This window comes from Salvelinus sp. IW2-2015, linkage group LG36 (genome assembly GCF_002910315.2).
Source record: "Salvelinus sp. IW2-2015 linkage group LG36, ASM291031v2, whole genome shotgun sequence".
In the NCBI taxonomy this organism is placed as follows: domain Eukaryota; kingdom Metazoa; phylum Chordata; class Actinopteri; order Salmoniformes; family Salmonidae; genus Salvelinus; species Salvelinus sp. IW2-2015.
In genome coordinates, this window is record NC_036875.1 from 33,360,436 (window position 1) to 33,375,762 (window position 15,327).

The 15,327-nt window shown below is 41.2% G+C and overlaps 1 protein-coding gene across 2 annotated transcripts in view; it reads left to right on the top strand.

The window, feature by feature from the left end:
• Positions 1 to 1,028: 1,028 nt before the first annotated feature.
• The window catches only part of LOC111959566 (vesicle-trafficking protein SEC22a), a 33,268-nt gene continuing 18,969 nt past the window's right edge, over positions 1,029 to 15,327 (top strand). The window contains exons 1-2 of one of the 2 annotated variants that reach the window (XM_023981208.2): positions 1,029 to 1,173; positions 13,607 to 13,826. In XM_023981208.2, coding sequence (XP_023836976.1) covers positions 13,642 to 13,826 — 185 coding nt within the window. In that variant the 5' untranslated portion in view covers positions 1,029 to 1,173; positions 13,607 to 13,641. The remainder of the gene's footprint in view (positions 1,174 to 13,606; positions 13,827 to 15,327) is intronic. The other variant, XM_023981207.2, reaches the window with a different exon arrangement.

The following is a 15,327-nucleotide window of genomic DNA, read 5'->3' on the forward strand; positions in this document are numbered from 1 at the left end:
TGCCATACTATGGACATGGTCTTTTACCAAATAGGGTTATCTTCTGTATATCACTCCTACCTTGTCACAACACAACTGATTGGCTCAAATATATTAAGATGGAAAGAAATTCCATAAATTAACGTTTAACACGCCTGTAAATTGAAATGCATTACAGGACTACCTCATGAAGCTGGTTGAGAGAATGCCAAGAGTGTGCAAAGCCGTCATCAAGGCAAAGGGTGGCTACTTTGAAAAATATATTTTGATTTGTAAAACACGTTTTTGGTTACAACACGATTCCATATGTGTTATTTCATAGTTTTGATGTCTTCAGTATTATTCTACAATGTAGAAAATAGTAAAAAATAAAGAAAAACTCTTGAATGAGCAGGTGTGTCCAAACTTTTGACTGGTACTAACATATATAAAAAGCCAACCTTTTCAACCTATACAAATATATATATATCTGACTAATGTTGTTATTGAATGAAAGTGACATTATTTTCCAATATGCTGTGGTATCCATGATAATCCATCCATTCATTTCTTGCTGGTGTAATGGTGGTGCTGATGAGAATGCATTCACGCTTCACAGGTTAGCGTTTTTGTCATGAATCTTGTTCTAGAGGCAGCTCTGCAGAGTGGTCACTAGCTGGCACAGCCACAAAGTCAGAAAATATTATTTTAAACCTAACCCTAACCACACTGCTAACCTTAGTGCCTAAACTTAATTTTAAGACAAAAAATACAAATTTTTGTTTTCATAAATGTTTACAATAAAGCCGACTTTGCAGCTGGACAATCTAACGGAATTATCTCAGTGCATCCTCCAAGACAAGACTCATCCCAATAAATGTCAACCTGCGCACGCATCACGTATGCACTACCCATAATGCACAGCGAGCCGTTCCGTCAAACACGTAAACATACGAGTTTCTTAACGCGTTCATGTCCCTGTCGGAACTCGAAATGTCGAACTTGCTAACTGGTTACATGCGGCACGTGTACAAGTATCCAGTTAGCATGTCGGAAGTTCCTAGTTCCGACTAATATCGAACGCGGCATCTGTCCTGCGTGTACGTTTGCGCCACAACAGAATGTAGGCAAATAAAAACGGTGCCCGGTGATGCTACGTTACAAGAAATAAACTACTTTGCGGTGAGTGTTGCATTGACACACGCGTCTGTTCAGGTTAGCTCACAAAATAACAATTAATGTTCTATGTTTGGAAAGCCTTGTTAGTTTTGCTCTTGCCAGCTAGTTAATGTTAGCTAGAGTGCAGTAGCTTGCTAACGGACAGCACGTAGGACTAGGAGAGAGCAAAAGGGGGTATTTGAGTAGCTAGCTAAAAAGGTGGCCCCTTTTTAATTGATATTATGCGACATGGATAAAGATGGCTAGGCATTGCCATGAAACTGAGTAGTCCTGCTATTAAATATAGCAAACATCACTAGTTAACTATCACAATTTGCACCATCCTCGACAACGGATTTTGCCAGCATTCTGCTGATCAACCTAGCTAGCTTTAGCTATCTCCCTGTCCAGTGTTTCTGAGCTATCAATACCCTGACAATCGCTTATGCATGTACCATATCCTGGTAAACAATGGAGAGAAAAAAATGCAGGCTCACTCAAGACAAATGTAGCCAGTTAGCTTACTATCCAGGGGGTTGGAGAGGGCACATTTTTCGCGAGGCGTATTAACTAGCCCAATATGTACTCTTGGAGCCTACAGTTACTCCTTAACCATATGTAACGTTCGTTGTGTATCAATTTAACCTCTTTGTTTTATTATTTATCGCTGATATGAAAGGTAAGGAGGTCCTTATGCTTTCAAACCCGTTCCCGAGTGGCAGTGCCTTAGACCACTGCGCATCTCAGTTCAAGAGGCGTCACTGTAGTTCCTGGTTCGAATCCAGGCTGTATCACATCCGTTTTTTATTTGGAGTCCCATAGAGCGGCGCACAATTGATCCAGCGTCGTCCAGGTTTGGCCGGGGTAGGCCGTCATTGAAAATAAGATTTTGTTCTTTTAACTGACTTGCCTAGTTTAAAAAAATGTTTTAATAAATAACGCAACCAAAGCCTGTTAATGTTCAGCCTGAGCATCTGGGCTCTTAATCCTTGTGTGGTGTTTTTGTTATTCACACAATGTTTGCGGTTTGATTGACCCACAACATTATTGGGCTTTTAAAACAATACACCCATAAAAAATTTACCTAAATATACTTAGATGTTGACTTATCAATTACAAGTAATATGCTTAATATTTGCAATGTACCTCTGCTAGATTGCATTTATAAATAAAAGTGCTATTTTATAAAATGTGGTTTTTGTAAACAAAATCAACTATAATCAAGACATGGTTGGAATAAATCATGTTTATCTTGAAGAAATATAAATGAAACAAGGTTTTCATCACTTTGTTTATTGGGGGCTCCAGAGTGGCACAGTGGTCTAAGGCACTGCAGTGCTTGAGGCGTCACTACAGACACCCTGGTTTGAATCCAGGCTGTTTCACAACCAGTTGTGATTGGGAGTCCCATAGTGTGGCGCACAATTGGCCCAGCGTTGTCTGGTATAGGCTATCACTTTAAATAACAATGTGTTCATAACTGACTTGCCTAGTTAAATAAAAAATATGTAAATGCTTTGAACTGAACCAATTGGAAGGCCAAATTTTACATAGTGTTTTATGGAAATGATAAATTAACACATTAAGTTTGGCCTACACAGCACATGAAGGACATACATTTACTGTGTGCAAATGTATTTCTTGCACTTGATGCATGTGTACTAAACTCAGCAAAAAAAGAAATGTCCCCTTTTCAGGACCCTGTCAAAGATAATTTGTAAAAATCCAAATAACTTCACAGATCTTCATTGTAAAGGGTTTAAACACTGTTTTCCATGCTTGTTCAATGAACCATAAACAATTGCGGTCAAACGACCACCCCTCATCACTGTCAAACGCTCCCTAAAACACTTCAGCGACCAGGCCTTTCTAATCGACCTGGCCCGGGTATCCTGGAAGAATATTGACCTCATTCCGTCAGTAGAGGATGCCTGGTTGGTCTATAAAAGTGTTTTCCTCACCATCTCAAATAAGCATGCCTCATTCAAAAAATTTAGAACCAGGAACAGATATAGCCCTTGGTTCACTCCAGACCTGACTGCGTTAGCATCGAATAGCCCCCGTGATATGATACTTTTCAGGGAAGTCAGGAACGAAACAGGCAGTTTTTACTAGCCTGTTCAACCTCGCTTTCGTATAGTCTGAGATCCCCAAAGATTGGAAAGCTGCCGCGGTCATCCCCCTCTTCAAAGGGGGAGACACTATAGACCCAAACTGCTACAGACCTATATCCTACCCTGCCTTCCTAAGGTCTTCGAAAGCCAAGTTAACAGATCACCGACCATTTTGAGTCCCACTGTACCTTCTCCGCTATGCAATCCGGTTTCCGAGCTGGTCATGGGTTGACCTCAGCCATGCTCAAGGTCCTTTACGATATCGTAACTAGAGGTCGACCGATTATGATTTTTCAACACCGATACCGATTATTGGAGGACAAAAAAAAACGATACCGATTAATCGGGCGATTTATTAAAAAAAAAAATATATATATATTTTTTTTTATATAATACACACACACATTTTTGTAATAATGACAATTGCAACAATACTGAATGAACAATGAACACTTTATTTTATTTTAACTTAATAAAATACACACACACACACACAGCTCTGAAGTGACAATGATACTGAAGAGTCTGCTTAGGAGACAAATACTCTCAACTGTTTGAATAAAAATAGAGTTTAAGTTACCTGTGATGAATGTTGAAAACAAAAACTGTAATTTCTATATGCAGGAAATCCTATTTTAATAATGGGCATGGTAAGAATTGACAACCAAAGTGCGAGTCATAATTCCCATGACACCTAGCAAAATCTGAAAAGCGGTTCCTTAATTTATTCCATAGGATATTTTTAGATTCACTTAAAATAAGGTCTGCGTTTCGTGTAGGCTTACACCACCGTGCCAATTTTATAACTGTGTAGATATCCATAGGACAAGGTAACTCTGATCAATATTGGCTAAATATAAGCGAAGATAATTTTTTTTGTAGAGTGGATTTATGAAAATATGTTGACAAACGTTACCTTATCCTTGTGAGATTTACACGGGTATCAAAACGTCGATGCGGTTTAAGCCTGCACGAAACACAGACCTTATTTGAAGTAGATCAAGACATTCTCTATGGAAGACATGAACGGTAAAATAACGAAGGAACCCCTTTCAAATTCAGCCGCAAGTTATTACAGGAATTATAACGCGTCGACTATTTCTCTCTAAACCATATACCTTTGACTAATCCGGGAACTATCACCTCGAAAACAAAACGTTTATTCCGTTCCGTATTTTATCTAACGGGTGGCATCCATGAGTCTAAATATTCCTGTTACATTGCACAACCTTCAATGTTGTCATAATTACGTAAAGTTCTGGCAAATTAGTTCGCAAAGACCCAGGCGGCCCAAACTGTTGCATATACCCTGACTCTGCGTGCAATGAACGCAAGAGAAATGACACAATTTCACCTGYTTAATATTGCCTGCTAACCTGGATTTCTTTTAGCTAAATATGCAGGTTTAAAAATATATACTTGTGTATTYATTTTAAGAAAGGCATTGATGTTTATGGTTAAGTACACATTGGAGCAATGACAGTCATTGATTGATTGTTTTTTATAAGATAAGTTTAATGCTAGCTAGCAATTTACCTTAGCTTACTGCATTCGCGGCACAGGCAGGCTCCTCGTGGAGTGCAATGTAATCAGTGTTAGAGCATTGGACTAGTTAACTGTAAGGTTGCAAGATTGGATCCCCCGAGCTTACAAGGTTAAAAAATCTGTCGTTCTGCCCCTGAATGAGGCAGAACGTTCCTAGGCCGTCATTGAAAATAAGAATTTGTTCTTAACTGACTTGCCTAGTTAAATAAAGGTGTAAAAAAATCAAAAATCGGCGTCCAAAATTACCGATTGTTATTTAAACTTGAAATCGGCCATTCCGATTAATCGGTCGACCTCTAATCGTAACCGCCATCGATAAGAGACAATACTGTGTAGCTGTATTCATCCACCTGGCCAAAGCTTTCGACTCTGTCAATCACCACATTCTTATCGGCAGACTCAGCAGCCTTGGTTTCTCAAATGACTGCCTCGCCTGGTTCACCAACTACTTCTCAGACTCTCTTCTCTGTATACATCAATGATGTTGTTCTTGCTGCTGGTGATTCTCTGATCCTCTGATACACATCTACGCAGACAACACCATTCTGTATACTTCTGGCCCTTCTTTGGACACTGTGCTAACTAACCTCCAGACGAGCTTCAATGCCATACAACTCTCCTTCCATGGCCTCCAACTGCTCTTAAATGCTAGTAAAACTAAATGCATTCTCTTCAACCGATCGCTACCTGCCCGCCCGTCCAGCATCAATATTCTGGATGGTTCTGACTTAGAATATGTGGACAACTACAAATACCTAGGTGTCTGGCTAGACTGTAAACTCTCCTTCCAGACTCACATTAAGCATCTCCGATCCAAAATTATATCTAGAATCCGCTTCCTATTCCGCAACAAAGCCTACTTCACTCATGCTGCCAAACATACCCTAGTAAAACTGACTATCCTACCGATCCTTGACTTTTGTGACTCTATTCAGCAAATTAAATGCAGTCTATCACAGTGCCATCCGTTTTGTCACCAAAGACCCATATACTACCCACCACTGCGACTTGTATGCTCTCGTTGGCTGGCCCTCGCTTCATATTCGTCGCCAAACCCACTGGCTCCAGGTCATCTATAAGTCTTTTCTAGGTAAAGCCCCGCCTTATCTCAGCTCACTGGTCACCATAGCAGCACCCACCCGTAGTACGCGCTCCAGCAGGTATATTTCACTGGTCACCCCCAAAGCCAATTCCTCCTTTGGCTGCCTTTCCTTCCAGTTCTCTGCTGCCTATGACGATAAATCCCGTCTTTATATCTCCCAAATGTCCATTTTATTTGGCGCGTTTGATCCAGAAAAACACCGGTTCCAACTCACGCTACATGACTACAAAATCTCTCATAAATTACCTGTAATCTTTGTCCAAACATTTCAAACAACTTTCCTAATACAACTTTAAGTATTTTAACGTAAATAATCAATAACATTTAAGACAGGATAAACTGCATTCAATAGCAGATAAAAATAAAGTGGCGCGAGCTTTCAGGCCGCGTGCCCCAACCACAACAGTAGACTAGACCCTCGTTCTGAACAGCCCTACTACTTAATTTCTCAAAGGAAAAACATCAATTTCTAAAGACTGTTGACATCCAGTGGAAGCGATAGGAACTGCAAGCAAGTGCCTTAAATCTAGATCCACATAGAAAACCCATTGAAAAGAGTGACCTCAAATTTTTCCCCTAGAAAACACTGTAGTTTCTAAAAGTTTGAGTGATGTCTGTGAGTATAACAGAACTTATTTGGCAGGCGAAACCCCGAGGACAAGCCATTCAGATTGAGGTCACTCTCTTTTCAATGGATTTCATTGGGAATACAGATTTCTAATTGACCTTCTTGCAGGTCCTACCGCTTCCACTGGATGTCAACAGTCTTCAGAAATTAATTGAGGGTTTTTCCTTTGTGTAATGAAGAAGTACGGCCATCTTGAACGAGTCACATTAAGTGTCCTTTTAGATAGAAGCGCGTAACCAGAAAGCTTGCTATAGTTGGTTTTAATCCTGTGTTGAACACAGATCATCCAGTCTTCAATTTTATCGATTATTAATGTAAAAAAATACCTAAAGTTGTATTACAAAAGTTGTTTGAATTTTTTGGCAACGTTTACAGGTAACTTTTGAGATATTTTGTAGTCACGTTTGAGCAATTTGGAAGTTGTGTTTTTCTGGATCAAACGCCTCAAATAAATGGACATTTTGGATATATATCGACGGAATTAATCGAACAAAAGGACCATTTGTGATGTTTATGGGACATATTGGAGTGCCAACAACAGAAGCTCGTCAAAGGCAAGGCATGAATTATATTTTTATTTCTGCGTTTTGTGTCGCGCCTGCAGGGTTGAAATATGCTTATCTCTCTTTGTTTACAATGGTGCTAACTCAGATAATAGCATCGTTTGCTTTCGCCGAAAAGCCTATTTGAATTCTGACATGTTGGCTGGATTCACAACCAGTGTAGCTTTAATTTGGTAACTTTCATGTGTGATTTAATGTACGTTTGATATTTATAGTAATTTTCATAGTAATTAATTTGAATTTGGCGCTCTGCATTTTCTCTGGCTTTTTGCCAAGACAGTACCGTCCCGCCTAAACTCAGATTTTTGGATATAAATATGAACTTTACCGAACAAAACATACATGAAATCATATGAGTGTCATCTGATGAAGATCATCAAAGGTTAGTGATTAATTTTATCTCTTTCTGCTTTTTGTTACTCCTCTCTTTGGCTGGAAAAATGGCTGTGTTTTTCTGTGGCTATGTACTGACCTAACATAATCGTTTGGTGTGCTTTCGCCGTAAATCCTTTTTGAAATCAGACATGTTGGCTGGATTCACAACAAGTGTAGCTTTAATTTAGTGTCTTTCATGTTTGATTTTTATAGTAATATATTTGAATTTGGCGCTCTGCATTTTTACTGGCTTTTGGCCAAGTGGGACGGTAGCGTCCCACATATCCTAGAGAAGTTAATGCAGCTGGTGGCCACACCAGATACTGTTTCTTTGGATTTGACCCCCACCCACTTCAGGGACACATTATTCAATTTCTGTCTGTGGAACTTGTTCAGTTTGTTTGAGTCTTGTGTAATTATTTGTATGAACATAACATTAAGTTTGCTGAAAATAAGCGCAGTTGATAGTGAGAGGACGTTTCTTTTTTTGCTGAGTTTGTCTTCCTGTCGTTCTTGGGTCCACACATCGCAGCACTTCTTGTTGCTACCGGCTGCAATCTAGAATGATGACAACTTAGTTCAGGAATTTTACTTTTATCTCACTCGGATATATAGTTACAGCATGCCAGGGTAGGAGAGTCCGGCACACACGTGCAACAACATCACTTACTTCTGGTATTGGAGTTGTTGGTTCTTTGGGTCGGGTGGATGGGGCACCAGCATCCTCCTCCTGAATGCTACTCACGATGGCTGCAGAAGCTGGGGTCCTTGGAATATGTTGCAGCCTCTGGATTTGAGGTCTTACCAATGCCTTGCCCAGCTCCTCGAAAAAGAGCCGTCTCCTCTGGAGCTTCTCTCTGTTCCAAAACGCCATCCAGATGACGAACGTGTTGTACGCCGAGATGTCCAAGATGTTGATGATTATCCAGCGTAGGGTTCTTCTTTTGCAGCTATAGCCAGTAACCAGCTTGCCTAAATTGTCCACACCTCCTTTTGTGGCATTGTAATCCATTATGATTTCTAGTTTTTGACGATCCTGCCACAGATTCTCCCATCCCTATGCAGCGTACTCATGAGTACCACGTTTTTGCATTTCTTTGGCACATAGGACACTAGGGATGTGTCTGCCATGAACTGAAATTGAGAGGAATGGGCTCTATGCATTATACCGCCTCCAACGTTCTATTTAACTTCCGATCGTGTTGATGACTTCCGGAGCGAGTTCTGCTATTGTTTTTATCATTAGCTTACTAGCTATCGTCGATGCATTTCTGACTGAAATAGTTCACAATGACTACGTTTAAATTATAGCCCCGCGAAGGAGGTGCTAATGAACATTGTTCAGTGACTCTGTGTTCAGTTTCTTCCAAATGTAATGGTATTGTGAGCTTCCATCGTTTCCCGGTCGATGTAGAGCTCAGAAAAAGGTGGTTGGTGGCAGTACGTCGTGACAACTTTGCTGTCACCAAACACACAAAGGCGTGTAGTACACATTTAGTCGAAAGTGACTTTGTTGAGGGAAAAATTGTGGGGGGGCGACAATACCTAAAAAGAGGTGTTGTTCCTACTGTCTTGGCGTGGAACTGGCACATTCAAAAGAGACCTGGTGTTTGGGAAAGACTGAAACCTCCTGCTCCGACTGAGGGAGATGAAGAACAAGGTGCGCTGCCTATGGACTGTGCCGTCTATGATCTGGTCAGAGCATGGGCCAAGCTAATGTACATGTGTTTATTTGCTAGCAGCAAAATAATAATTTGTTTATCTACGACATGTATCAATCGTTTGTGTGAGCTTGTATTGGCTTTAATTAGGCAATGAGTAACAGGGGTGGGGGAAAGAAATCAAGTAAACACAGAATAGCCAGAATGCAAGATTGAATACAATGTTGGAGATGTGTAATTGAMTAACTGAACTGTTGAACATTTGCCGAAATACATTTTTTTTTAAACAAATCTATTCTACTGTAGATTTCTTCACAAGAACATCAATTCTTATTTTTCATAAAACCACTAAACTTGGCACCCATGCAGGGGATCCATTCAGGTGTGAGACACTTCTGCAAGTAGTGGTAAAAATAAGTGGTCAACCTTCTCTCTTAGTTTTTGAAACCTGTAGATCTTTATATATCCTTTCAACTAGGATGTCCTCCTGTTCACAAATGAGTCACACCAGCTACAACCTGAGAAGGATTTGACCTTGTACCTGCCAGTAGTAAGCATGAGATCTCTTCAACTTCAGCTCTCCATTCTGTATCTTCAGATAAGGGCAGTCAACATAACTTGGTACATTTGGGCGCTTGACCTCTAAGAGTCCAAAGTGTGGTCTCACACTGGGATCAAATATGATGCCATCTGGAGAGGATCCCAACCACGGAGCATCTGGGTGCACTATGAAGCCACACGGAAAGAAGTTAACATTCTTCAGTGTGAAGTACTCCTGTACAGCCACTGGCTCCATGGCTAGCCCCCTCTTCATCTCCATGGTCTGCATACCAGATTCCTTGAACATCTGCTCAGCTAGGTGGTCAGCTGAGGTCTCCCCGGACATGGCAAACCTCTCGGAAACGAGAGGATGTTATTCTCATTTTCCTGAGCTGATGCCATTCCGGGCTGCTGCTCTGCTCCCTTGTAGCAACCTGGACTTTGTGTGACATCTTGTAGGTTGTCTCTAATGCCTTGAGGTGGAACTGCTCCTGATGGCTAAGGACGTAAGCACACTGGGAAGACTGAAGCCTGTTGCCATSTAATGGAAGTATTAGTGGAGAAGTGGCATCGGCAATCTTCACAATTTCACGCMTCTTTGGCTGTGGAAGCTGATAGGACAGAACACTGCCGGCTTGCACTGGCCCAAAGGCGGACTCAACCAGGGGCACATCAGCTGACATGTCCATTGTTGTCACAAGAGGGGCAGTAAGTGGAGAAAAGTTGGCATATGTTTCTGAGACGCGGAGAAGGTCCARGTCAGYCATGTATCCATTGAGTGCTTTGTAGAGAACTTCTGCAAAACATTTTAATACCTTAACGTCAGGTTGGAGAGATTACTATGACAAAGACTCATGTAACTTTTCCAGAAACAGCACAAGCCAGAAAGTTCAAATGAATTAAAATATACAGATTTATAGATTATATATTTCCCCCCAGTCTTTGTCCCAAACATTTGTCATTATCATCTGGATACAATCACAAGAAAATGTTTTCTAAAATGTTTCCATTCTAGGAACTTCCAACTTACCTTATTCCATCAGCACACGAGTTAGTAGGTTTACGAAACTCTYTCCRATCAACCGGACCTGGTTTCACACCCTAATTAACAAGGATTTACTGTTACATAGGCTGGACACTTTTCAGGTGCATTTTTTTAATGGATATTGATAGACTCACAAGTGTTCTTGGCTTGTGCCAACGCTGTTCTGTGTCTGTGCAGCTGTGAACTGGTGGTGCAGCAGGAATGTTTAGTTGAGAGTAGTGCGCTGTCTGGTAAAGAAGGGCCACCAGATGATTGCACAGAGCACTTCCTGCAACACAGGAGCAGTGGCTTTGGACCACTATCACTGGTACGGAGTGCTTTAACACCATCTGTGAAGATAAGTGACTGTAGTGAGAAACAAGAATGATGTGGCCCATAACAATAAACATAGTAGTGTCTAGTCTTATTAACTAGGGGCTCATTTAATTATACAGGAATAAATTGTGTCTCAGTAACAAAATTACCAAACACTGCATCAACAGATCTTTACCAAATAACCTGTTAAGTGGGCAATTCTAAATTGGGATTGGGACCCATCATTATTATCTATCTATTGATAAGATTAAACGTTGACTCTGTCTCCAACACATTTTGACCATGATGACAGTGTCTGACAGGAGATGTTTAACAAGGTCCCTAGTAGCTATCTATAACCTTATCCTACTCTCATGCTGTGTGGCTTTTCACTCTTCCTCATGGACCGGTGACAGGCAGCCCTCACGGTGATCTCCCCTGTCAATGTATCTTTGTTAGATACTGTGTAGAAGACATAACAATTATTTTTAGCTAGCAAATATAGCTAGCAAGCATAACTTAACCAAGCTAATGAAAATACACACATTCTCAGGTAGATTCTGTCAACGTTAGGTCATTTTACGAAGTAACTAGCTAGCTACAGTTAATAGTTAAATTAGCTAGCTAATGATTGTAGCTAGCTAACGTTATATCTGTCACTGACTTGGTACTCACCTTCATAGTTGTCTATGTAGCTTCCTATATACATCTTGAACCCCTTTTCATTCTTGCTAGCTGGAGTCTCGGAGGCTGATTTAACAATTTGATGTACATCATTAATATTAATTTGAGGCAAGTCCTGAAGACACCTAGTAAAAAAACTGTGACATAGTGGTAGTAACGTTATATCGTCGATAACAACTAGACTGACCGGAAATTGTCACACCGATAGGAAGTGTGTTTAGAACGTTCGATCATGGAATGTGCATAAGGGCTATTGGTAGGCCTCTTCCGTGTATTCAACAGCAGAAGTGGGAGCTCTGGCTTGTTTTTCGTACTGTTCTTACCATCGTCAGCTTCCTCTTGAGGAGCTCCTGTCCCAGCTTGTGCGAAGTAAAAAAAAAAAAGAAAAGTGATCGCATGTGATGTTGTGCCCACGGAGTCCCTGTGTCACGTCCAGGACAACCCGCATCCCTTGGTTCTTCTCAGGGGCTCCTCCATCTGGCTTCCCTGTATACACTTGCAAGTTCCATGCATATGGTGAAGGCGCATCACAGGCAGCCCAGATCTTGATTCCATATTTTGTGGTATGTACTGCCTGAAGGGGCAGCGGCCCCTAAATGGCATATGCTGCTCATCAACAGTAACGTTGGGACCAGTGTTTTAAAACAGGTGAAGGCCGTCCACCCACTTGTCCCACACTGACCTGATTGTAGCTAGCTTGTCTCTGCTGCCGAGCTGGTCTGGTGTGTCGGTTATTGAAGCAGATAATCCTGGGAATAATGTGGAAGTTTTCCAGAGACTTTGTTGCACTGAAAAGTTATCTGCCAGTGTCTGCATCCCACAGGGATTCTGTGGATTTCCCATTGGATCTGAAAACACCAGCAAGGATAAGAACCCCAAAGTATGCATGTAAATGAGTTTGGTCCATRTCCTTCCATCTCTCTCCAAAAACACACCTTCCRTCCCAAATTAGTGCAGTCAAGAAAMATTTTKTGGATAGTGTCTGGGATGAACAGTTCAACGATTTTATGTTCTGCACATGAGTAACCACCATCCGCGTTGGCCCTGGTTGCATCCTTATCACATTGGCAGCCATGCAGGGTGTGTCATTCCTTGGGCAAGAAGACCATTCAATTTTAAAAATGTTTGACATCCCCCTGCTGACGGACTGGTCCTGGGGCTGGCTGAGGATCAATCTCATCCTCTTCTTCCAACTCACTGTCAGATTCTGAATTGACAGACATGATCCTCATATTCTGAAAATTCTTCATCTTCCAAAGTGGAAGATGCTCCTTCCATGCTAGCTTCTCTGTTCTTGGTGTTATGTTGGAACAGTAGGCCCAGGGAGGAAGAAGACAGAGTGAAGGCACATAGCAAATCTTTTGTTTAATTTTTTACTTGTTTTCACCTACATACACACTTTTATTACCCTCGGGTCCAGTGGACCCGAACACCACATATGTAATATGAATATGTAAGGGGTGTTATTTTGCATGTTCTTCACAGAAAATGAGGCAAGGCCAATGAGTCTCAGGTTATTCATTGTATACTTTTTATTTTAGTAAACATTGAAAATGGGTCCCACAGACCCGAACAACACAAGGGTTTTAACAAAAATCCCCTGTACAGAAGACGCCTTCTTCCAATGACTGATGTGTAATGGAACTGAGATTCGTGACCAAGGGCAAGCTATTAGCACTTTGAAAAACTGCTATCCAAGGTACCGAACCGTGGCAGACATTAGTCCCGCACTAACTTCAGTTGTCCCATTTATTARGATCTATTCTAGTGTTACACAAGGKTACCCAAAATAATGTGAATTAGATATAGCTATMGTAATATTGATATGCTGGCAATTCTGTTAAACTAGGCCTATTTTATCAGAATGCTAATGAATTCACAATCATCATGCTCTATGAACATATTCCATTTTCCCTCTTTTTTATTTTTTTATTTTTAGGTGTCCAGTGAGAGTGTGTAGAGCTAGCCAGCTGTATGATGTCAATGGTCTTGTTTGCCTCTGTGGTGCGGGTGGTGGACGGTCTACCCCTGTCTGCCTCCACAGACTACGAGCAGGACAAAGGCCTTCAGGAAACCAAGAAGCAAGTCAAAGCACTGTCCAAGAAACTCAGCCAGTTCCCTGACCGGTGCACTCTGAAGGCTGGACAGTACAATATCAAGTAAGTTGCAAGTCACACTTAATGGGATACTTCAYGAAGTTGCTAACTAGCATTACCCATAGACTAACAGTCATTGTGCTATCTGCTAACATGCTAAGTATAATTTAACTGAATCATAATCATAAAGTGTGTTYCAGGGTTTGGTTTTTCCATTTATGTTTTGAGGTTGGACTTGAGTAAGTATAGCTTGTTAGCACAWAGAATGCACCGATTGGTGACCTCGTTAGTCAGTATGTGTTACACCTGTGCTGGTTGCCATCTCATTAGTGGMAAGGTGTTTCACCTGTGCTGGCCTTGGTGCTATTTATGCGTGGCTGGRCCAGTGCTCTAGTTGTCTTGATAGATGCCGGGGGTTAACACCTTTAGTTGGCTATCGCTATTTTTATTTCTAACAATCAATCCTTTATCTGCTTTTGTTTTGCTTCACCTTTTTGGAATGTTTCCTGTCTTGTCTAAGTTTGGTGGGTTTTCTTTTGGTTTGCTTCTTAGGCTAATTCTATTGGGTGCTTATGGTGGGTGTCTTTTAGCACAACAGTTGGGACTTTGTAACTTTCAGTGGACAGCCCTATGAGTGTCTTTTAGAACCCCTTCTAAAACCACACTGGTTTTGGTTGTCAGTTTGCCAGTTCTCCCTTAGTTTGAGCAACGTTTTTTGGGAGGGGTCTTCCTAGGGAATGTAACAAAATTGGTCTCGTCCGGGATTTTGTTTCCCATGAGTATGGAAGTCCACACCTACTCTGAAGCTCTGCTGTGCCCAAATATTTGAGTGTTCAAAATACACTTTTGTGGTAGTTTGTCACTGACATCCACCTTATAAGATTGGTGGAATCATTTGAGGTATACAGGCTAATACAAATCTAAAAAGGCCATGGACTCTAAGTTGAAAGCATTTGTAATAAACCCTACATGGGAGATGTTAGATACATTTTGAAGGCTAATCCGCTCAACATTGCAAAGCGTTAATATCAAACTGGTATCTGGCAATCCAAAAGCAGTAGTCCGTTGATCGGTACTGCTTTGGTGGAGGAGGAATCCTTCTGGGTGGGTTGATGAAATGGGTCCTACGGGTGGTAGAGTACATCCCGTAGACGTGCAGCTGAGGGAGTTAGAAATTAAGGTGAAATTGGAGGAACAGAAGCTTGAGCTCACGGAAAAGGAAAGCGAACGTGAGGAGCGATTGGAGGAACATAAATGAGTTAGAGCACAGGGAAAGACAAGATGAGTGTGCCAGCCAAACAACAAGAATGTGCAGCCAGACTAGAACAACAAGAATGTGCAGCCAGACTAGAAACACAAGAATGTTGCAGCCAGACTAGAACAAAAGAATGTGCAGCCAAGGCCAGACTAGAACAACAAGAATGTGCAGCCAGACACTAGAACAATAAGAATGTGCAGCCAGACTAGAACAACATAAGAATGTGCAGCCAGACTAGAACAATAAGAATGTAGACAAGCCAGACTAGAACAATAAGAATGTGCAGCCACTAGAAAACAATACGGA